Source organism: Canis lupus, chromosome 27 (genome assembly GCF_011100685.1).
Source record: "Canis lupus familiaris isolate Mischka breed German Shepherd chromosome 27, alternate assembly UU_Cfam_GSD_1.0, whole genome shotgun sequence".
In the NCBI taxonomy this organism is placed as follows: domain Eukaryota; kingdom Metazoa; phylum Chordata; class Mammalia; order Carnivora; family Canidae; genus Canis; species Canis lupus.
The window spans coordinates 26,591,305-26,615,311 of record NC_049248.1 but is presented as its reverse complement, the minus strand read 5'-3'; the positions used below and the strand labels follow the sequence as shown (position 1 = coordinate 26,615,311).

Sequence of the window (24,007 nt, the reverse complement as noted above, 5' to 3'; positions counted from 1 at the left end):
CAGTTGGTTAAGCCTCCTGCTCTTGGTTTTGGCTTAGGTCATGATCTTGGGGTCCTGAGATCAAGTCCCACATCAGGCTATACACTCAGTGGGGAGTCTGCTTGAGATTCTTTCTTCTGTCCCTCTCCTCCACCCGTGTGCTTTCTCTCTCTCTCAAATAAATAAATAAATCTTAAAAAAAAAAAAAAAAAAAAAAAGGCAAGGAGCTGTGTTTCAGTTTTCCAGGAGTGAGGGGTGCTTAAAAACAGTGAGAAATATTAGAAGACGGGGTGGAACAGGTTGTGGTGGGCTGTAATTGCTGTTGAATTCTAAGGATTCAGAGATCTTCCTTCCAGATCCCTCTTCTCCAAACACAAAAGGCTCTCACAACCTCTGCTACCCCATGTGGTCCATCTTCCAACAGGACTACTGCCTCTCTAGCCAGTTCCTAAGCGTTAGTCTAGCCTTCCCTGCAAGTCAGGCGTCCTCCACCTGAGGGCCCTGTTTCCTCTCAGCTCTGGCACAGCCCTGACCCCACAGCTGGTACACAGTACCTAATGGACAACAATTTGGATTGTTAAGATTTAGAACTATTTTATTTGAAGAGATTTTCTTCTATAGTTCTAGTTATAAACACAGAACGAATGCTATTTGAGTGCATCATAGGCATCATTGTATTTGAATGAATAGTATCATAATGTTTACACTTTAAGCCACAACTTGAAGACACAATACAACCTTTTTAACAAAGTGTCAGTAATAACAAAATGTAATTGTTCATTCTACAGATTATCAATTTTCCTAAAATGACCACTAGATAGGAAAACATTGTAGAGACATCTAAAGAACCCCTATTAAGATTTTTCTTAGAAAAATGACACAATAATGCAAATTACATTTTCTTTTTCTTTACTAGTAATAAACTCTGACATCCATTTGAGAAAGCACCAGCCAATCCTACCAAAGTCATCTCAGCACCCTTTTGCTCCTCAAAATTGACCATCTTTTACATTTAATGTCTCCTGTAGGAATGAATAAAAATGGTTATGTCAAGTGCAGAAGTTAGCATAGGTCAACTGGTGTGTATTTTATACCGTGTTCCTAAATTAACATGAGAAAATGAAAAATAAGAAATATTCTTATGTAAATGAAACATAAGGACAGAAAACCACTCTAATAGCTATCACACAGGTGAAGTTAACTGACTTTAAGTCGGGACAAGTGTCTTAATAACCATCTAGTAATACTTTTTATAGAAGTGTTTTGCAGGCATAGGTACAGACACGTGTACAGCTCGCCTCTCTCCCGATACTCATTTCCCTGATTTTGCTCCTGCTTCTCATGGGATCAAGCTGCTGAGCCCTTAGCCACATATGCTGTGGTTCCTAGTAATTACCTTTACAGCAGATCACATGTAATTTTTCTTTTGAAAAATGAAGTACAGAGAAGACTATGAAAAATAGTGGGGAAAAAAGCATACCATTAAAACAGAAACATAGGTTGTGATGTTCAAATTTAGAGAAAAACTGGTTCGTTATAATTGTTAGTAGATCATGAAGCAGTGAACAGATTGGACCAGGACTGAAGAGGAAGCCAGGCCAGAGAGCCCCAGGATGCCTGACAAAAGCAGGCATCTTTGAGGACACTGGTTACAATGATTACAGTAAACATTTTCACAAGGCTGTAAGCTCTCCCAGGTCAGGGAACATGGCTCATTTATGACTATATCCCTAGTCTTAATATTGTCCTCCACACAATAGACTTTCAGTAAGTATTTCTGGGAACCAGGGAACAGAGCTGAATCAGCTCAGTGTTTTCAAAGCCATTTTGGATGTAATCTACTCACCTAATTCATTCATTCCTCTAAGGCAGGGATGACAAATGAACTTCATCTCACTCTGAGGGATGGGCAATGGATGCCTGGAAACACTGATGACATGGATTGAGACCAATTCCTGGCACAGAGGAAAGGAGTGCTACTCATTCATAATGCCACCATCAGAGAGTGGTGGCACAGATGTTATATATTCCCCATCCCTGGTCTAGGAAAAAGGCATCCAACAACTCACCCATCTTCCCTTTCTGTCACTATGCTGCCTCACGAATGCTCTGCATTAAGCCACTGCTCATTAGATGTTGGTTGATCAAGAAGGCCAAGGCCTTTCCACTCGATTTACCTGTGTGGCCAAACAGGTAGGGTCATGACTTTACCTGGAAATCTGAAAACATGGCATCCACAATGCTCATTAAGTAAGTCTTTATTGAAAGAAAATAAGCATTTACTTCTAATACCCTTTGGAGAGAAAGAGCTTGTCCATCTCAATACAACTTTAATTGATGTCTAAGGCATTTGGAATTACTTGGGATTTTGGTTCAAAAAAACATGGCCGAGTTCAATTCTCTTTGGTATTCATGCTTAATCTTAATCTATTTGTTTCTTAGTAGAATCCATAACCTTCTCAGTACTTCATTGTTATGACTTAACCAACACTGTTGAAATAACTCATATATTTTCATCAGAAAAACTTTGAAGGATGCTAAGGGGAGAGGCCTCTGAAACCAAGGGTCTTAAGAAGAAAGCCAGGAAAAATGACAGGAAGAACCAACTTCCCTCTACCAATCCACACTCAGGATTCACTCTGCCACTCAGACTATTCTTAGTAAAATAGGTTGCTTCTGGCAGGATGGCTCCCACTATCAGGGGTCCTCCACTAACTCCCCTCTCTGCAGTGGGAGGTTAGTACCCCTCAGAAGTATTTCAGAAAAGAAGGATGAAACATTTGGAGGAAGGAAGAAAATGGAAGGATATCATCAAAGAGCACTACATTGTATACCTAAAACTAATATAACACTGTATATTAACTATACCGGAATAAAAATAAAAATTAAAAAAAAAGGCAAAGTCCTGGGGGATGACGGGATTTTCAATGCAACATTCCCTCATCATAGGTAGAGTCTTTAATACAACACTGGCACCAATACGAGAACAGAGCTAAATTAAAATTATCCTCAAAATGCCAATGTAGCTCATGTGCACGGCAGGAAAAAGGGTGACCCAAATCCACAGATCTGTTCCTACTGCACATTGTGCCTTGCCCAAGTACCACTGGCAGTCCAGAGTAACAAAACTTTGTTAAAAGTCTGTGTATCTTAGAGCTATAATATGCCACGACACGTGCGTGCACACACACATACACACACAGATAATATGCACATATACACACACATCAAACCTGGTTTATAAAAAGAACTTTGTGGATCAGAGTATTCCTTCACTTGGTCCAAGAATCTAATTGTTGGCATTAGGAAAACACATCCAAAGAATGTAATCAGGAAGAGAACTGGTTGGCAGCAATATTACATTTTATATGATGTGGTTATTTACAAGCTAAGGTCAAATTGTCCAGAACTAATTCAACTGGCTAGAATCTTCTGGATATACAAGGTTAAGCTTTAAAAAAATTAAAATTTGTAGCAACAAAAGTCAACACTATCTAAAATAAATTAGATTTTTAAATATATGCAATGAAATTATAGGTCACTGGAAATTCAATTACATAATGAATATAAATTAATATAAATCTATTATTAGAGTACCATCCCCAAGATGATTTCAGTTCCGAGTTTTAAAAAAAAAGGCTAAGTATTTGAGAATAAATGGATATGGCTTAGAAACCCTTAAGTAGTGTAAGTAGAGTACTGGTATGATTATTTGGTAACAAGATCAAAGAGCTGTCTCCAAGTCCACAACAAAGGCTTGCCTCATTTTACTTAATAGTCCTGAAAAGTTGTGCAAATAGGATTTTTATAACCAGATCCTGATTTTAACTCCACTAGCTGGCCATGGTTGTTAAAGAAACCCTGCAGTGACTCTTCTGATGACCTGAAGAGCTCTGCTGAAGTGATCAACCCCTCTGCACCACATCTGCATGGCGAATACACGCCGGAAGCAGCGGGTAAGTGCGGAATGCATGGATTTGCCATGATTTTTTTTTCCTGCGGGACTTTCTTAAAGTGAGACATGCTGTAACTGGAACGTTAGAACAGAAAGATGGACTCCAGCTCACGGCTTCACTGATTCCATCACAAAAGATCAGAGAAGTTCAGAAAGAATAAGATTTCTCTAAGTATACATTTTCAAAGGGATGGACCTATGACTGGCAGCAGCTTTTATTCGTGTTAGGTGACTTACTGAAAACAACTGCTGGAGCTTGGTTCCATTCAACAACCAAGGCAAGAAGGGAACCTACCTAAATCCAGAGAAGCCACCAGAAGCCGTACCATCTCTAAAAGAGCCCCTTCTCTCTCCAGCACAAATGTTCTACAGCTATCCTCACCTTACCTCATAAGAGCAAAGCATGAATTAAAAGGTTAAGATTAAATTAGAGAGATGCCTGATCTAAAGATGACAGTTATCTTTCTTACCCCAAAAAAGAGAACTAAGTCAAATACATTCATTAAAAGTAACTCTTAAAGGCATTTTTTTTTCCTTATTTGGCCTTTCCTTCCCTTCCCATTTAAATTTAAGACTCAATTTCAAAAATATATATATGTATATATATCTCCATCCTTTTAAACAATATATCCTCTCTTTTAAACAATACAGAATGCCTAGCCATGCAACTTATCTAACCACATAAATTTGCAACCTGCTACCTAAATAAAATAAGAGGTTACATCTGCCTATCTATTCAGTACACATAATTGCAAAAAAGTTTGGAAAAATAGCTGAGAAGGTTTTAAGCAAGAGAGGGAGGACTGGATGCTGTAAGAACTATAGGGCTCCATCATTGTAAGCTTCCTAAAAGATAGTGTAAATAAAATATCTAAATACAGAACCCGATTTTTAAACCACTGGAAGGATATGTGGGGAGAAAAGGGGCAAATGACAATGTTAATATAAATATTTGTCAAGTATGTGAAGAACAACAACAAAAATCTCTCACTGAAGGTATTAATGATATTTCAAGTGACCTAAATAAAATGGATTTTAAAATGATCTTTACCATTCACGTCAGTTATTGACTTTGGCCCTTTACTAAAGCAGACACAATGAATCTTCTTTTTGATGATCAGTTTCAGTCACTGGCCCAAGGGTATCATATTTGGATGAAAATATTATCATGGATTTGCTCCCATCATTTAAAAATCAATAATTAAAAAAATAATAAAGTTGGTCTCTTTTCTCCACGTGTTTTCAAGTAATTAGTTCAAGTAAGCTTATTTACAGCTATTGTACATGTGACCTACTTTAACTCATGTTTTCCCTTTAGAAATCGGTCTCCCTTGAAATGGGATACTACATTTTTTTTCCTTTTTCTGTCTTGAACCAGGTTTCTTTTAAATCCTCAGTCAGTTCAGTCATGTTTCTGCTTTATTGGGCAGATAAAGAGAGGAAACCAGCAAGTTGTGTCCAAAGGCTGGGAAACGCCTAAATGCTTCCCAACTATCTGAAAAGATGTTGTATTTGAGGAAAACTCGATGTTCCAAGCTGGTTGACAGGGTAACGTCTCTGCTCATGATGTAGATGCCATCATTGTGAAGTGCGCAAGTCAAGTTAAGACCCGATTTGGATGTGTTCTCCTTGAGGTAGAGCCACTGCCTTGTGACAGTGTTGTAGGACTGCACGGTGAGCATGTCCTCGCTCTGGCTGCTCCTCCGGTTGGGCCCCAGTTCATGCAGACATCCCCCCACGATGTAGATGGTCTCCTCAACAGATACCATCTGCTGCTTGCGAATGTGGACATCGCAGGTTTCAAAGAGCGTCCAGATGTCGGCAGAGGGGCAGTACTGCAAAATGTTCATGTTGCGGTCTGAAATGAAGAAAGAGGTCAAATGATGACACAGACATAAGTAACACCACCGTCTGCCTAAGCTGTAATAAACACCGACCCCCACCTGAATAATTTGGTAACAGAGAGGCAAAACTATTTCAGAGAAGCAGAGGTTGGAACAACAGTTCTCGAAATGACTAGGAGGTGATCTGTTTAGATTCATTCCCATAATCCAATCAGGTGTGTCCCCTCCCTGGGAGGCTCTCAGAATCCAGAGGGCCAGGACATGGCCAGCTGTGATTGGAGCATACCCTCCTCCTCCCTGGTACCCCTACACAGTTTAGAACCACCAAAATCCATGTAAAAAGAATCAGCGCCTGGAACTCTCTTCAACAGCTACAGAATTACTGACTTCTTAATACAGATGATAGGCTGAGCCCGAAGAGGATCTACTTTTGATAGCCAACTATACTAAATAAGACAAGTGAGCCAAGCAAGATCTTCAGGGGCTAGTCTAAAGGAAATCACACAATTGCAGGTCAGGAGAAACCCAAGAAACTATCACCTATGCCCTTCAAGCCATAGAATCACTTGGCAATTCTATTTCTCGGTTGTAACAGGAGAGACATACTAACAAAGGCCCTTCCCTCTTCCTGTGCCCACTTCACAAGAGATGACTAGTTCTTATGTGGGTAAAATCAGAAAGCAGATCAAAGGCTACTCCAAAATCATCTTGCATTCATAGCTGCTTTAAGGAAAAAATATTGTTTACTCTCTTTTTGAAAAAAATGCTTGTGAAATTTAAAGTATCTCTTTTCATTTTTCCCTTATTATTTGTTCTTTTTTTTCTCCTCCTTGCGGAAAAAATAAATGGAATATTTTAGTCTCAGCAGAATAAAAAATGCTCTGAGTTATCAGAAAGAATGAACTTTCTGTTTGTTGTTTTTGTTTAAACAACAAAATTCATCAGTGTAAGAGACAACTCAGCTTGGGAACAGATATGTAACTAAGGCGTACAACACTTCCCCCTGGGGGTGAGACACAGGAGGACCCACTCCCAGTTAGCAATGATGAAAGAGCTCCACCACTACTGCTGACACCAATCGAGTGCCTGGTAAGAGAGCACAGAAAGAACTAGAAGGAGGAACATTTGGGGGGCTCAGTGGTTGAGCATCAGCCTTGGGCTCAGCTCAGTGATCCCAGGGTCCTGGGATCAAGTCCCACATCGGGCTCCCTGCAGGGAGCCTGCTTCTCCTTCTATGTCTCTGCTTCTCTCTGTCTCTCATGAATGAATGAATAAATGAATGAATAAATAAATAAATCTTAAAAAAAAAAAAGAACTAGAAGGAGACTGAACCTTTCGTTTACCACATGTCCCCATGCCTGTAGAAATTTCAGAACTGCTACAGCTTTAGGAAACTGTCCTTTTTTTCCACCCACATTAATACCTCCCTACCTTTCTTTTTATTGTAGCTACTGTGATAAAACTCATTCTGGAGACAGTCCAAGGGAGTTTGGTTCCAATCTATCAAAAAGTGCTCCTTAGTAACCTGGCTTTCCCTCCACATGAATAAAGGACTTATTCTAGTGAGGCTTCCATGGATTTCTCAGTCCCTGGTCTGAAGGTCTTCCCAGGTCTTCTGTAAATGTTTTTTCTCCTCACCCAACAAGGGCTCAGACCATGATGAGGTGGTTTGAGTTGGTGGAATACTCTTTTTGCTTTTACATTTGGAGGTGATTCTGAACTTTAACAAATCACCCTTCTTCCCTGGAGTGGTTACTATTGCTTTCTATTGAATTTTTCATTTCCTCAGTGCCTGCTACAGAATTAATATAATCAAACAGCTATCATAAAAATTGTGAATTACTTACTAAATTTTAAAGTCTACCTAACTTAAGAAGTTAGCAGGCTAATAACCCAACTTTGAGCCCTGCATTTGTTCATAAAACAAAACAATTCTGATTTCTTATTCTAAATACAGGTAACTATTAGGAAGTGCTGAGAAGATCCCAAACAGAAGAGGAGGGGAATTTCAGAGTACAAGGAACTGTCCTGCCCTCTCATCTCAGAAAACCCATTTTCAACCTTTACACAAACATCCATCCATCCACATCACCCAACCATCCCATCACAGGTATTTGGCTTGGGGAACCCGAGACAGGAATCACCGTGGGTGGCCCAAGTGAAGAAGGTATATTAGTAGTGGCTTGAGAAACTAGAAAACACACAAGCAAGGGTTTTCCAGGTCAGATCTAAAGAACATTTGCTCAGCCAGGCCATGGAAGAACTAGGAAATCTACCAGCAGGGTACTCTTTGGGCTACAGTACTGCCTGTCAGTGTTTCCCAGCTCCTGGTCACAAGAGAAGCCAAGGGTTATGTGTGCATTATGTCAGCCCAAAGGGTGCTTTCTGTGTGACAAAATCTAGGGAGCAATCAGAATTCTTAGAAATGTTCAAAAGTAAATAACTGTATTTACTTTCCTAGGAGAAAAAGGCACACAGACACACACAGAGGTACATATGCACTCACAGGAATTCTCTGGGGGCTATGGTTTCGTTAAGCATATGAAGTTGACCGCTGTACCTGAACACCAATATTGAAGGTAAAAGAAATGACTCTTAGGTCTCTCTCTGTCTCTTTATTTATTTTTTCACCCAATTATCTATAACCAAAAAAAGCTGGCAATTATCTTATCTTCAGTAGAATGTCACTAGGGAGGGACATTGAGAATAGCTCCACAGTGATGAAAATCTGAGGGCATTATAAAAAAAAAAAAAAACAACTCCCTGTTTCCCATGGTCACTGCCCCTCCTTAAATGCATAAACACAGCACCTGTAGTGAGTTCAACAGGCCCCCAAAAAGATATGTTTACTCCCTAACCCCAAAACCTTTGAATGTGACCTTACTTGGAAAAAGGGACTTTGTACCTTTCAATGAAGTTTAGGATTTCACGATGAGATCATCCTAGATAACCCAGGGGGGCTATAAAATCCAATGAGGAATGTGTCTTTATAAAAGACAGAAGAGGAAAAGACGTAGATATGCTCAGAGGAGAAGGTGTGTGAAGATGGAGGTAGAGCCTGCAGGGATGCAGCCACCAGCCAAGGAACACCTGGAATCACCAAAGATGGAAGAGGCAGGGAAGGACTCTCCCCTAGCGCCTTCAAAAGGGATGTGACTTCCCACACCTTGACTTCAGATTTCTGGCTTCTAGAAATTGTCTTAGGCCACCAAGTTGTAGTTGTTGGTTAAGTCAGCCATAGGAAACTAAAACACCACTCACCATCCTCCCTTCCACAGCCAACTGTTTAGAGATACTTTAAGAAGTGTTACTCAGAATCTTTTGCACATGTCCGTGCGCGCGCGCACACACACACACACACACACAGTAAATCAGATGCTCATAAAACATCTATTGACAGAACTTCTTCCTCTAATATAAATCCCCCAAACAAGACACATTTGGCTACAGTAAGAAGAATTTTTGGCACCTATATTAGCATGTGGATTTTTGTCCTTTACAAAGTGATGTATCAGTAACCTCTCTCCATACCTGTCAGCAGGGCTGGAGAACTCTGTCCTCCCATATTATAGCATAAAGGAGAGACAGGTTATTTCACTATGTCAGATATAATGGTAACTCTACTACTACAATGGGGCTAAAAGTCCCATGAGTCTAGTTATACCTTTTCTGTAAGTTCTGGGCATTTTACAATCAGATAAACCAAATGAAGAAATAAATTTCCTTGGCCAAGAGGTAACTTGGACACAATTGGAGGGAGATAAAGGGAAAGGCACACCTCTTCCTGGTGGCCCACCACTGCCTCTCTTAACACAGTCAAGCTTTTTTTTTTTTTTTTTTTATCACTATCATGTGAGATGCTTCCTACCAAGAACATCACTATAAAACCTACTGGAGAAACTTATTCCCAAATTATCAACTACCAAATAGCCACCAAAAAAAAAAGTACAGTTTAATAAACAGTACAACCACCTCCCACCTCTGGGAGGAGGTCAGGAAAGAATGGTCTTATATTCATGTCTTTTATAATCCTCTTAGGATATGTGAACAACAGCCTAGCACTGAGTTTCTGTAAATTATGTCTGATATATTTGTATTCAAGAAGGAAGAAAGTGAAAACAAAGATCTGCAGAATGTTCTAGCCCTAAATTACATAGTGTTAAATGTGTTTGGGAGAAGGTTGGGAGTTGCCCAGTCAAGTCACAAGACAGCTGGCCAGAACAGAAAGAAAACATATATTCTCTTCATAGCATCCTCTACCCCATTCAATTTTCATGATCACACAAAGGCATCAAAGGTCCCCTCCCTTCCAAAACACCCCTGTAGTATACAACTCTCTTCTTCCAGATATGTAAATGTCCAGTATATAATGTATTAAATTACACCAAAGTGTTTCTTTTGGCACCCTCCTGCCCTTCTCCAGGCTGCCGAAGCTCATAGAAGAGGACCACATACTTACCTCTGGTAGTATATCCTCCAATGACATAAATTTTTCCCTTACACTCACACGCAGAGAACTCAGCCAGAGGATTTGGTAAGGGTGCCACAAAATTCCAGGCATCCTGCTCAGGATTGTAACACTCAACATTAGAAACGGCCTGCCCACCAATGGCATAGAGTTTTGAATTAACGGCCACAAGCTTGAAATTAGACCTGAAAGAGAGACACAAAGGTCCAGAGAGTCAGTTTTTTGACCATTAAGAAGGCAATGGCATGAACTGCTAAAGCAGAGTAAGGAATGTGTTGGATATCTAAAGAAAATTAGCTCTCCAAGAGCTGGATGTCCATTCTGCCTGGGGACAGAGGAATGACCAAATGACATCTCAAATACCACTCCAACCCCAGAATTCACAAGAATGATACATTTTCCAAATGTTACCAATTGAAGATAAGCAATTCAATATAACCAAGAGTAGTCTTGCTTAGCCTTATGCCAAGAACCAATGATATTTTGTGGGAGCAAGTGCCAAGGGAGAAATGCGTAACCACCTCACTCCCCTCTCTACTCAGAATGTTTTCCATTCTTCCTACCTAGTGGGTAGGCTTTATGTTAGGTACACACTAGCACCTCCTACACAGACAGGCATATGCTAAGGGTGGTTGCTGAAGGGTGGTTCAGAGAGCCACTTACCACAAGGGCACCTAGGTAGATCACTCGCTCCACTTCCAGTCTGAGGGCCTCTTATATATTGTTTCACAACAAATAATGTAGGGCTACATAAGCACTGAACTAATTAAACATATTCTGATCCAACACTCTTCGAGTATTTACACATATTAACAAATACTTAAATTCACAAATGCTCACCTATCATAATAGAAAATTATTTTAAAAAGAGAATATATTGGTTTTAAGCTCCATATTCAGTAATACAATTAAACAGTTCTCAGGCTTCAGACGCTAGATAAAAAAAAGTCTTACGATTTTTTAATTTGTTTCAACACAGCATACAGGGATTAATGGACTCCTTGAAGGCCAGACGAGATAAACATTTAAGACAGTTTCCCTGAAACATGCAGTAGTGTCTAGTTTATGGGAGTGTGAGCAGAGAGCATAATGCAACACAAAGACCTGAAGCACAAATCAGGAGACCCTGGCTCAGACCCCACCTCTGCTGATAACCAGATATCTTACCCTGGCTCAAACATCCCACTTCGCCATCTCTGGTATGGGGCTAATACCCATCACAGAATGGTCAAGGCAATTACAGCAGTTTATCAGCAAGTACTACACTGAGATAAGATACTATCATTATAATTTCCCCGTTTTCTAGTGTTTGAAATAAAGAAAGTAGACCAGGTCAACTTGGAGGCCACATCTAGCGCCAACACAACATTTTCAAAAGTAACAGTATCTTAAGAAATAATGGGTGTAGAGGCCACATAGGAAAAACACATGTAAGAGGGTAGACGAAGAAGAAACAGGGAATGAGTAGTCCATTTATGATCTCCTAACAGGTGCTTAACACTGATGCATAATGACATAGAACATGTTGGTAATAGCCACCTACTAAAACAGTAAGATGTTTTCAAAGGTGCCTGTAATGTGTACATTTAAATGAGTTTTAGTTTTGTTTTGTTTTCCAAATCAGAGAATGAACAGAGTACCCTTCAACAAGAACTTCATATTGTCCATTAAACCGAGCCAGGCATTCATATTTCATGCCAACAGACTTTGCTGGGGTGGCAGTTATTGGGGGGTCTGGTTTATGTTGCTTACTTTTTCCGCTGCCAATGGTCCTTAAAATCTGACCATGATGCCCTCTCTCTGTGTGCAAATTTGGGGAACCAAAGGAAATAAAGCTTGTAAATAAGCACTAAATTTTACCAGCCCGCAATTTGTTTTTGCTCCCCAAAAGTACATAGATAGTAAATTTTGTAAGATCAAAACAGTTTTTAATATTCATCCAGCATAATCATTTGTCCTAAGTAAACATGTAAGGGCTGAATGAATAGGCAGTTAAAAGTAAACAATTCCATCTCTCCAGACCCCAGCATGCTCAAATTCACTTGGAGAGAAGAAACTTTTCAATACTGAAATTGAGATGAAACTGCCACCCCGAAACACACCACTTAATGAAGAGGCATATTGCTAAGGATTAGGAGCCCAGGTTTAAACAGGGAAATCTCAGCTCCATTACTCAACAGCTATGTGACCTTGGACAAGTCACTGAATCTCCATTCATCTGAGCCTCAGTATCCCCATCTGTGAAGTGGGGAAAAGCATAATGTCACACATAGTAAGAGCTGTAAAGGGGAACACTTGCAGAGAGGGGTCATGAGAGGGAATGTTTTTCTGCATGTTATAAGCCTAAGTTTCTTTTCTTTTCTTTTTTAAAAGATTTTATTTATTTATTCATGAGAGACACAGAGAGAGAGAGGCAGAGATATAGGCAGAGGGAGAAGCGGGCTCCATGCAGGGAGCCCGATGTGGGACTTGATCCCAGAACTCCAGGATCAGGCCTTGAGCTGAAGGCAGATGCTTAATTGCTGAGCCACCCAGGCATCCCATAAGCCTAAGTTTCTTAACTCTGAGTGGGTCTGTTTCTCATTTCTTAACTGCAACTGTCACTAGCTATAATGTACTCTAGAATTATGCACAAAGTTCTCTCTTATCCATAAATACTTGCCACGTAGCCCCTCATTTCCTACTTTCTGAAAATAACTCTTTCACTCTTCACCTCTTGAATGGTGAAAGTATGAATCTAAGCTAATTGATTTAAAAAAAAACAACAACAACTATCATCTCTAGTGTTTTCTTAATATTGATCCCTGACATACTACCCTCAGGGGGTAAAAAGAAGAATTTTTAAATCAAATAATGATGTGTTGTAGCTACATAACTGACTGGCTTACAGTAAATAGAAATAAAAGTAAAAAAAATAGATGCTGATTTAATTACTACTCCATTTCAAGGTAATAAAGAGCTCATTAAATCCTTAAAAACTAAGTGACATGAAATATGCTGAACACTGGTACACAGATGAACAGTAGCTGTATACAACTGCAGGGTGGCAGGTGACACAGAGGCCTGAGTGGCTTTGAGTGCTGGTCCCATGACTGCTGTGCAAGGTAACTGAACTCACTGAGCCTCAGCTTCCCCTCTGGGGAGATGGAACCAGTAAGAGTACTTACCTCAAAGAGAGGCTGTGAGCATGAAATAGGAAGTGACATCTAAAAGTGTCTACAACATGTGGCCCAGAGTAAGAGCTCAAGAAATACAAACCATCCGTAGAATAGTTTGTTACCGGTAGAGTAAACATCAGAGAGAAATGGCAAGATCTTTTCTCACAATGGCAAGATCTTCTCAACTACTCAGAAGAGGATTATACAGTCTGTGGAGCACTTGGGTGTTTGTGTCCCTTCCTTCCCCTTCTGCTGCCTACCTTCTGCTACTTCCATATGAATTAACCTCCCCTGGGGACCAGGAAGGGGAGAGCGCAAAAGTTAGGAACAGAAATAGTCAAGGTTGCTACCTACTACCATGTCTGAGAAACCAGAGCACACAAACCAACTATTGGCCAAAATCACAGTGGGCTGGGGCGGGGAGTAGATACATAGTTTTCTTTCCTTCACAGTATTCTCAGACTCCACTGCAATGTTGACCAGAGAGGACAAAATCTCTCGAGGGTTCCATGACTCTAGACATGCCCTAAAACACTAAACTTTCACTCAGAGGAAAAGGGGACAGCCAAGGCTGACAACTGTAATTCCATCTCTGCCAGGAGACTTGCTTAACTATCTCCCGGCCTTGCTGTATTCACACACAGAACAATTTCAGACCAAAAGTGCAGGGCAATCTAAGAGACTAGAGACGTCCGAAATAGAGAAATTAATGAACCGACTGTTGTGACAGTGGCCAGTTCCTGCCAGTTATCACCAATTATAGTGCGAAAGGAAGGCAAGTACTTTTGTGGGCACAGAAGTTTCTTATGTGAAGAGTTATGTCCTGACAATTCCTGAGATCAAATCTACATTCAGATCACTGGGAAGGATTGCATACCTGGACTTCCAAGCATCCTCTCAAAGAGTGCTATGTACTTAATATTGTCACTTTCAAGTAAGTGTGCGGGCACATCATTAACATCTCTTTCTTTCCTTCTCTTCCTTCCTTCCCTCCTTCTTTCCTTCCTTCCTTTCAGAGAGGCAGGGCACTACTGGTCACACAGCACCATTTTCTCCAGGCATTACTGGTCATAGAGCACCACTACAGAATCTCTCAATCCTAGAGTTCCTGCCTGTCCTTTATTATTTAAGTTTCTGAGATCACCATCCTATTCAGTCCCTGGGGAAATTGGGCTGCTCTGCATATGACCCCTTTGTCAAAGTAAAACAGCACAGGTACTTCACAAAGGCAGTGAATCAAGGTAGCATGTGTGACCAGAGGCCAAAATCTGCTTATGCTTCTAATTTACCTCTGATGTTTCCAGAAACTGTGTTAGACACATTACCCAGGAATAATCCCATTCTAGGTTTCATTTTTACTTGTCTCATCATCTAAACTCAATCATGAACTCCTTGAGAATAGGAACTATGTCATCTTTGTTGTTCACCCAATAGTGACTAGAAAGATGCTGGACGGAAAGGCTGTGGTGAAGCTGAAATACATGTAATGAAATTTTAAAAAGCAGCACAGCACCACAAAGTGTATGTGCTCCACTTCTCGGAAAAAAATAATTTCTAAGAAGAAAATTTAAAAGTCTTCATGAGGATGGTCACTGCCAGTCTATAAGTCAAATTGTAAATATTCTAAATGTTTATATCTAGTCAATGGATATTTACATTTTGGTTACTCTACTTATTACACACAACTTAGCAATTTACTTAACTTTCTATGCCTCAGTTTCTGACTCTGTAAAATGGGAACTTGCCCGATACAGTGTATGTGAAGAGTGAGATAATACACCCAAAGCAGTAAAAACAGTACCTAGTACAGAGTAAATGTTCAATTAAACATTAACATTTTTCAGCTATTCTAAATAACTAAAATGATGGTTACAAGATAAAAATACAGTAATGTCACATTTAAAAAAATAATTCACTTTTATTATAATAATGTATAATATATTCCATAATTCAAAATAACCAGGTATTTTAAGCATCTGTTATTTGCTGGACACCATGTTAGCAGTAGGCATATACATAAGGACTGAATTGGCCCTCATCAGAAGGGAGAGAAACAAACAGAAGCAGAAAATTTCAACTGAAGGTGGAGAGCATGCTAGAAAAGCACAGAATTGGAATATTTAGCCCAACTGAGAGTTTAAGAAAGGACTCCCAGTTGAGTTGATGTCAGATCTGAGTCACAGTAGGAGAGAGATAAAGAAGATTACAAATTCCAATATGGCATCCAATTTTAAAATTTGGTGGGAAAAAATACTGTGCAGAAAAAAAAAAAAAACAAGCCCAATAACTCAGGGTGCTTGGCTGGCTCAATCAGTGGAGCATGTGACTCTTGACCTCAGGGTCATGACTTCAAGCCCTACACGGGGGCCTACATCCTGCTAATTAATAAATAAATAAATAAATAAATAAATAAATAAATAAATAAATAAATAAATGTTTTTAAAAAAGAAAACAACAATAACTAGAAAATACCTGAGAATACTTGTAATAAAAAAAAATATACAGACTATACAAAGATAATAAAAGAAGCCTTCCCTGAAGGACCGAAGACCTAAGTAAATACATGGAAAAACAAACCATTTTTCCAGCTGCAAAGTATTATGAAACTATGAATCCTCCCCCAGCTACTGATAAATATAATGTAATCCCAATCAAGATTCCAAAAGGCCTTGACAAACTCTAAAGTTTACCTGAAGGAGACAATGTACAAAGAATAGATAAGAGAATCAAAATAAAACAGAGCAAACAGATCTCGGCCCCATGAACAATAAAACAGTTTACCAAGCTACAATAATTTAAAAGTATGTAATTGATAAAGGAATGGCCAATCTGTCAATATAGAAACAGGAAAATTAGTATCTGATAACTGGTCGTGCAAATCACAGTGAGGATTGAGGCCACTGGGACATTTAGAAAACATGTTATAACCTTACTTTATACCTTATATAAAAATAAACTCCATACAATTCAAATACAAATGTAAAAAGGCAAAAATATAAAAGTAATGTAAATTACTTTTATCTAGATGAATATTTGTATATTCTTAGCTTGTAGAAGCCTTTCCTATACAAAATTAAAAGCTAATAGGAGGTACATGACACATTTGACTATAAAAAATTTTAAATTTCTTCATATAATACACTATAAACCTGAGGTCCAATACTGGAGGCTCACAATATTATCCTGCAATCTGTTTGGTCTGCAAGGTGTTTTTTATTGTTGATGTTGGTTTTTTTCAATGAAGCAACCTGCCAGCATTTAAAAATCTGATATCTGGCTGGCTGGCAACACCATTCCTCACTTCTAGGTGGCAACAAGTTGTGGCTGCGAGGTGGAGCCCTCTTGTGGTGGGGGGGGGTAGCTGTCTGGTTCACGGTAACTCCAACCCAGCCTTCTACTCCTTGACTTCACCTGCCTGGTCACTTTAGGGACTTCATTTTTGAGGCCTTACGATAAAATAAAGGCAGGGGAAAAACATGTGCAACATTACCTAAGAGACAAGCGATTAATTCTACATCTGTAAACAGAACTTCTAAAATGAATGTGAAAAAGATTAATCAATTTTCTTTTTAATTGGCAAAGGCCATTTACTAAATATATACAAAAGGCCAATAATCGTATGAAGGGAAAAATTTCTCTTTTAAGCAGAAACATTCACACCAGTGTTTGCTCACTGGATTGGTAAAAATAAAAAATGATGATAATATCTTGTCTTGGCAAAAGTATAGGAACTGGCAAGCTCAAACACTGTTGACAGGAGAGGAAATCTGAAAATTTTTCTGATGGGCAATTTGGCAGGAGCTACCAAAATTTAAAACGTACATGTACTTTGACCCACCTATCCAGGGATTCCAGGGGTTGACCATACAGGACTGATATATGCCTGCTAAGCTGACACACATAGGACAAGATGTCCACTATAGCATTGTTTATAATGGCAAATAGAAGCAACTTAAATGTTCCTGAATAAAGGAAGGGCTGATTACATTATGGTAGAGCCATAGGAATATTATAAAGCCATTAATGAGAGTGAGATAGCTCTCCATTTGTTGATATAGAAAAAAACTCTCAAAGTGGAAATATTAATGGTCATAATAATCAGCACAGCCTAATCAGCTTTAAGGTAAAAAGATATATAAGATGCATACACACCCCTACATGTATATGCATATGTACATTTTTCCTTGTTAACAATTATCAACATATTTGGTTTATATAAATATACATTTATAACATATTTATAAATGTATAATATATAAATATATGTCCATAGATACTCATATTTTTTACTTCTGTGGCTTTTTCACATCATTGGCAATTTTTCTAAGCATGTATTCGTGCATTACTCAAATACTTTTCTCCGCCCCCCCCCCCCCCCAGAGGACAGAAAAGATAGTCCTATGAAGAAAAAGAAAAAAGAGAAAAGGACTACCAAAGATTTGTAAAGAAAGAAAAAGGGGTGCTTGGGTGGCTCAGTTGGTTAAGCATCCTACTCTTGATCTCAGGGTTGTGAGATTGAGCCCTGCATCAATCAGGCTCTGAGCTGGCTATGGAGCCTGCTTAGGATTTTCTCTCTCCCTCTGCCCCTACCCCTTCTCTTTAAAAAAAAAAAAGGAAAGAAAAAAAGAATTCTGTGAAGTGTGTTAGAGTTTGAGCTGGAGTTGGGGGCGGGGAGCTATTGAACACCAGTTGAAGTAGTTGGGAGATATGTGTGTGGAGGTGACAGGTCCTGGGCCTTCCACCCCTAATCCAAGCACCATCTATAACCACTGAATATTCCTTTCTTGCTTCAATTAAAGCTCTTAGCATTTGTTTTAAAATAACACTTCTAATACCAAATTTTAAATACAGTATCATCTCAGTGGTATAAATAATACACTAAAAAGGGGTTGGAAGAAAACATCCCAACCTGTAGATGCTATTGCCTCTGTGAGGGAGGGAGTAGCAGTGAGATACTCTGTTTCTTGATTCTTTTCCATTTTTCCATTTTTCTAGAATCATTATTATTTTTATCATCAGAAAAAAAAAGAACATTTTCCATAATGAATTTCATGTTATAGTAGAAATAAAGCCACCGGCTTGGGGTACCCTAAGTCAAGTCAATGGTCTTCCCATTCCTGTTATGGCTTTCTTTGCCTGGTGGAGAGTCCCCCAGCTACTTTGCTCCACACTTCAGGGTGAGGCTCCTGTGGGGACTGAGATGGATACAAGTAGACCAGAAGAAAGGGTATTCCTGTCCTTCCATGGGTCACACTGATTCTTCCCCCCACTTGTATGTGAATGGCCCTGGGCCATCTTGACTTCTACCATCTTTCTTGCCTACCACCTCTCCCTGTATCTGGTCTGCTCTTTTTATCCCCCTGTTCCTTTCCTAGCTCCATTCCCTTCTCTCCCTCCCTTCCGCACCTCCTTTTCCTGTCTTCCAGTCCCCCAAGGGCATGTTGGGAGGGATCTGAGGATGGGAAGGGAGAAGGCTGGGTGGACTGAAATGTTCTGTAGGTCACCACTGCCAGGCTCAAATTTCGGGTCAATGAGACGAAACTGTCTGCGAAGGAAAGGAGATGCCAAAGAGAAAATAAAGAATCAGAAAGACGATCCTATGTACGACTCTAATGGTCATGTCCTGGTCACAGATTGGGGGCCCCAGTGTGGAAAGCTTCAAAGTCAGTAACAACAACAACAAAGTCTTCCCAAGACAGCGTTACAGGTCACTGCCAAGTGTGTCACTGTAATCAGGACGAGAGCCTAAAAAATAAAAAGTAAAAAAATAAAAAGGGGAAAAATGAAAACAAACTTTTAAAAGTTTTCTTTTAAAGTATCCTTCGAGGAAACCACAGACCTCTTTCTCTCCACGGGGTAAGAGGCAAAAAAGGCAGTTTGCCTGTAAGCGCGATGCCTGCAAGGAAACTACTCAGCCAGGTGACCTCACTGGGCGGGGGTTGGGGGGGGGGGGGGTCACGTCTTCCTCGCAAGTTCAAGTTCGCAGCTGCCAGAGTCAAGGCCACCAACAGTCCTGAGGATGTCATCCCCACACCTCGGCGCCACCTCCCCTGACAGCCCAGGGAACAGGAGGGGAATGGACTGGTGAATGAATGGGGCCGGGAAGGAAGGAAGGGGCCCTGCAGGGTACTCACCTCTTCTGGTTCATGGAGGCCACCTGGAGCCACTCGTTGGTGCTGGGGTTGTAGGAGTGCGCAGCCGAGATCTCCTGGCTGGTGATCCTGTACCCGCCCACTATGAAGAGGTAGTTGTCCAGGATGGCGGACCCGTAACCCCTGACGTTCACCAGGTCGGGAGGAAGGTTGTTGGCCAGCGGGAACCAACGCTCAGTCATCTCCTCATACCTGAGCATGGACGGGGGCTCCCCTTGGTAGGGGTGAGGGGCCAGGGGCCCCCCCAAGAAATCCCCCAGGGCCACGAGGACAGGAGTCCCGGTCATCCGGGCCTCTCTGAGCCTCTGCTTCAGGCTGCCGTCCCCGGGGCCTTGAGGAGGAGCCCCCAGGAGGTGGAACTGGGGCTTGCACAGCACCTCGTGGAAGTGGACGACCATGAAGCGCAGGCAGGCCTCCTGCAGGTCGGGCAGCCCGTACACCTGCGCCAGGCGGTACAGCTCCAGGCAGTTGGTGAGCCGCACCTGCGACAGCAGCAGCTGCAGCAGGGACGTGACCTGGAGGAAGGAGGCCGCCTCCACCAGCTCGGCCAGCAGGCTCGCCTCGTCCATGTCCTCCTCCTCCTCCACCCCTCCGCCCTGCTCCGCCCGCGGGGCCAGGAGCCAGCCCTCGCGGGCCCCGCCGGCGTTGATGAAGTCGAGCACCAGGCGCAGGCCCGGGGCGCTGAGGCCGCGCAGCTGCTGCACCTCGGGGCCGCCCGCCTCCTGGCTCAGGGCCTCGCGCATGCCGGAGCGGTAGAGCGCGCGGAAGTAGTCGCTCTGCTCGATGAGCTTCCTCTTGCTCACCGGGTAGCAGCGGTCCTCCAGGCGGATCTGCACCATCTCGTCGGCCGACATGGCTGGGGGGCCGCGGGCCGCCGGGCCGCCCGCCAGCTCCGCGCGCTCGCCTCCCCGCCCCCACGCGCTCGCCGGGCTCCGGGTGGGGCGCGCCGAGGGATGGCGCCGGGCGGAGGACGGAGGCGACGGAGGCGACGGAGGCGACGCGAGGCGACGCGAGGCGACGGGAGGCGACGCGAGGCGACGGGCCGCCGCCCGCGCCCGCCTCCGCCCGGCCGATCTGGGTCGCGGCGGCGCCCCCGAGGCAGCCCCTCCTCCCGGGCCCGGGGGCGGCGGCTCAGCCTCGCTCGGCCGCGGCGGCGGCCCTGCCCGTCTGCTCCGCCCCCGCGCCGCGGAAGGCCGGGCGGGCGCGCGCCGGGCGCGGGGAGGCGGCCGCCGTGCTCGGCCGGGAGCTGCGGGCCGCGGCGGCCGCCCAGGGCTGCCCAGCGCCCAGCGCCCAGCGCCCAGCCCGCAGCCCGCAGCCCGCAGCCCGCAGCCCGCAGCCTCCGCGCGCCTCGCCGCCCACTTCCGCCCGCAGGACCCCCCGCCCCGCGCCGCGGCTCCGCCCGAGGCGGCAGGCAGCCCGGGCGCTCGGCGGTCCACGCTGCTGCACGGGCGGGAAGGGAGAGACCGAGGGGACGCGCGCGGGGGCGCCGGGGCGAGGGGAGCCTGGGGTCCCGGGCGTCAAAATGACATCACGTCTGGGACCGCGTCTGGCCCAATCCGCGGAGTGGCCCGGAAGGTGCGCGCTGCGGCTCCTCGCCGGCCCCGGCCCTGCGCACGCAGGGGGCGCCCAGCGCCGACGCCTGGCCGCGGTCACCGCGGAGGAGCCATCTTGCAGGAAGGGGGCCCGGCGCCGGCAGCAGGCTCCGCGGCGCTCACGGGGCGCTCCGGGCCGCCGCCGCCAAGGGCCGGGAAGCCGAGGAGCTCGCGTCCGCTGCCGGGGCCCGTCGACCCTTTGTGCTATTAAAAGAAGGACAGGAGCGCAATTCAATTAGACTTAGGCCACGTGACTTCCTGTACACTATCCTTTTTTTTTTTTTTTTTTTTTTAAGGTTGTATTTATTTACTCACGAGAGACCCAGAGAGACACACAGGCAGAGGGAGAAGCAGGCCCCTGCACGGAGCCCAACGCGGGACTCGACCCCGGGACTCCAGGATCACGCCCTGGGCCGAAGGCAGGCGCTGAACCTGAGCCACCCGGGCTGCCCTACACTGTCCTCTAACAGCCTTTGCTTTTCCCTTTTCAGTCGGGTCGGGCTGGGCAGGACAGAGCGTGATCCTTGGTGGGGAAAGGTCTGGCCGCCTTTGGTCCTATTGGCCTACGGAGGTGGCTTTCTGGTCACCCTCCTAGTTGCCCTGCCCATGCCCCCGCCCATCTGAGGACGGCTTAGAGGGGGGGCCCACTCATTCCCGGTCTTCTCTCACTGAACATCGCAAAGAAATGCATGGAAAGTTCACGCCAAATAATACGGACTTCGTGTTGCTCACGAGATACGAATTAATCTTAGAAGGGGGGAGAGGGATACTCTTAGTTTGGCTGGGTTGATGGAGAGGGATGAGGATTAGGAGGGAGCAGGCACTTTTACCCACAAAAAAACCCTTGAAAATTTTCCCAGACCGAGATTCTACTATAATAGTCCTCAACTTGGGAAGAAGATGTGTTTGGGCTCTGTTTTGTTTTTTGTTTTTTTTTTTTTAAAGATTTGATTTATTTATTCATGAAAAACAGAGAGGTAGAGACTCAGGCAGAGGGAGAAGCAGGCTCCATGCAGGGAGCCCAGTGTGGGACTTGACCCCAGGACTCCGGGATCACGCCCTGGGCCAAGGCGGCGCTAACCTGCTGAGCCACCCGGGCTGCCCTCTGTTTTTATTATTATGAGTTTCAACTGTCTTCTTGAATGACAAGTCCAGTTGTTAAATGACACCTTCTTCATAAATACACTTCCGCTTTTTTGAAACAAAATACCTCCTCCTACAATGCTGATTAACAGTTTACATTAGGAAGGGGGAAGAGCTAAAAGTCAGAGAAGAAAGTTCTATTTGAAATCCTTTCAGCACCATTTTGGTTAATTTGTGCTTCTCACTATGTAACTTAGCTACCTCGTAGTGAGGTGTTGTCTTCCATTATTTTCTTCATCATGCACCATGAATAAGGAACTGAAATTTTAAGGACATAGAAAAAAATTCTAGTAGATTCTGGCCTCCCTGGGAAAAGTGAAGGAGACCAAGATGGATCCACAACCTTGCCTCATTCATCTTTTTTTTTTTTTTAATTCTGCGAAAAAAAAACTTCTAGCTTTTCACCTTGTTTCACTTGGTTGGCCTTTAAATCATTACTGGTAAAACTCCATTCTCAGCCAACTTCACACGGTAAGGGTGCATTCTAAGACATTCTAAAGGTTTTTAGAGGATGAGTGACCATGAATTTAGCAACCTCTTTGGGCAAGGAAAGTGCCATCTCCAGTATTAGACCTTGAGCTGGGGAATTTTGTGGGGAGGCACACCCTCTATCAAAGAGGCTTGGAGTTGGGATTTATTTGTGCCTCCATCAGCGACAATGCCAGATTCAGTGGGTCAGCCAAGAAGAACAGGCTCTTAGTCTCTTCTCTGTCCTTTTAGAGTCTTTCACCAATGGATGCTTTTGTTTCCAAACGTCACAGATATGCCTCAGACTGGTATTTTCTTGCCTTTTAAAAACAGACCCAAAAAATCACGCTCAAAGAATGATGCACATTAGAAAGGCAAGTCACACATAGTAATATCAGAGTAAGATTAGCTTGGGCAGGGCATCTGGGGTGTTAGTCTGACAATACTGGCCACTGAACCTGTAAGCTTTTTGGCCCTGATAGAGCAATAACGTCATTTAGGACTGGAAGTATCTTAAAAGATCAAATCATTTTTATAACACACAGTAAGCTTTCTGTTCAGCTAGAAATGCAAAGTCAAAGCAATATAAACTCATTTACAAAAGACCTAAAATATTACTTCTAAGCCTCAGGAAAATACTGCTTACATATAACTGGTGGTATAATATAAATCTGTCATTGACTGATCAATGAATAATAAAGACTGGCCTTTGTGGTACTATGACTCACTTCAGACACTTTATATTATGATCTTTTTTTTTTTAATTTTATTTATTTATGATAGTCACACAGAGAGAGAGAGAGAGAGAGGCAGAGACACAGGCAGAGGGAGAAGCAGGCTCCATGCACCGGGAGCCTGACGTGGGATTCGATCCCGGGTCTCCAGGATCGCGCCCTGGACCAAAGGCAGGCGCCAAACCGCTGCGCCACCCAGGGATCCCATATTATGATCTTTTTACAAAAAAACTATAGTAAGGGTCAGATACGGGCTGTTTCTTTAAGAATTTATGGAAAATACACCTTTCCCTGGGAATGAAAAAAAAAATCAAGGTACAAGATGGTTATCACAGTGTTGCCTTTTAATAATAAAAAAATGGAAAATATAATGTATAATAGTAATAGTAGCTTACATTTATTGAATGTTTATTATATGCCAGGCACTGTTGTCAGTGCTTTTCATGGATTACAATATTACTTTTTTATTCTGTTTTACAGCTGAGGAAGCTAAAGTGCAGAGTAAATTTTGGTA

General features: G+C 42.9%; 1 protein-coding gene across 4 annotated transcripts; it reads right to left on the bottom strand.

The window, feature by feature from the left end:
* Nucleotides 1-553: 553 nt before the first annotated feature.
* On the bottom strand, nucleotides 554-20,444 carry KLHL42 (kelch like family member 42). Of its 4 annotated transcripts, XR_005379976.1 has the most exons (5): nucleotides 19,539-20,444; nucleotides 10,238-10,431; nucleotides 4,986-5,792; nucleotides 2,049-2,156; nucleotides 554-1,934 (listed from the first exon to the last, which is right to left on the bottom strand). XR_005379976.1 is itself a non-coding variant. In XM_038577145.1 (3 exons), the coding sequence occupies exons 1-3, from the start codon at nucleotides 20,408-20,410 to the stop codon at nucleotides 5,341-5,343; spliced, it is 1,518 nt and encodes a 505-aa protein (XP_038433073.1). In that variant the 5' UTR covers nucleotides 20,411-20,444; the 3' UTR covers nucleotides 554-5,340. The 4 variants fall into 4 exon arrangements, 1 of the variants encoding a protein (XP_038433073.1); XR_005379975.1 differs by having other exon boundaries at nucleotides 2,049-5,792; XR_005379974.1 differs by having other exon boundaries at nucleotides 554-2,156.
* Nucleotides 20,445-24,007: the final 3,563 nt, after the last annotated feature.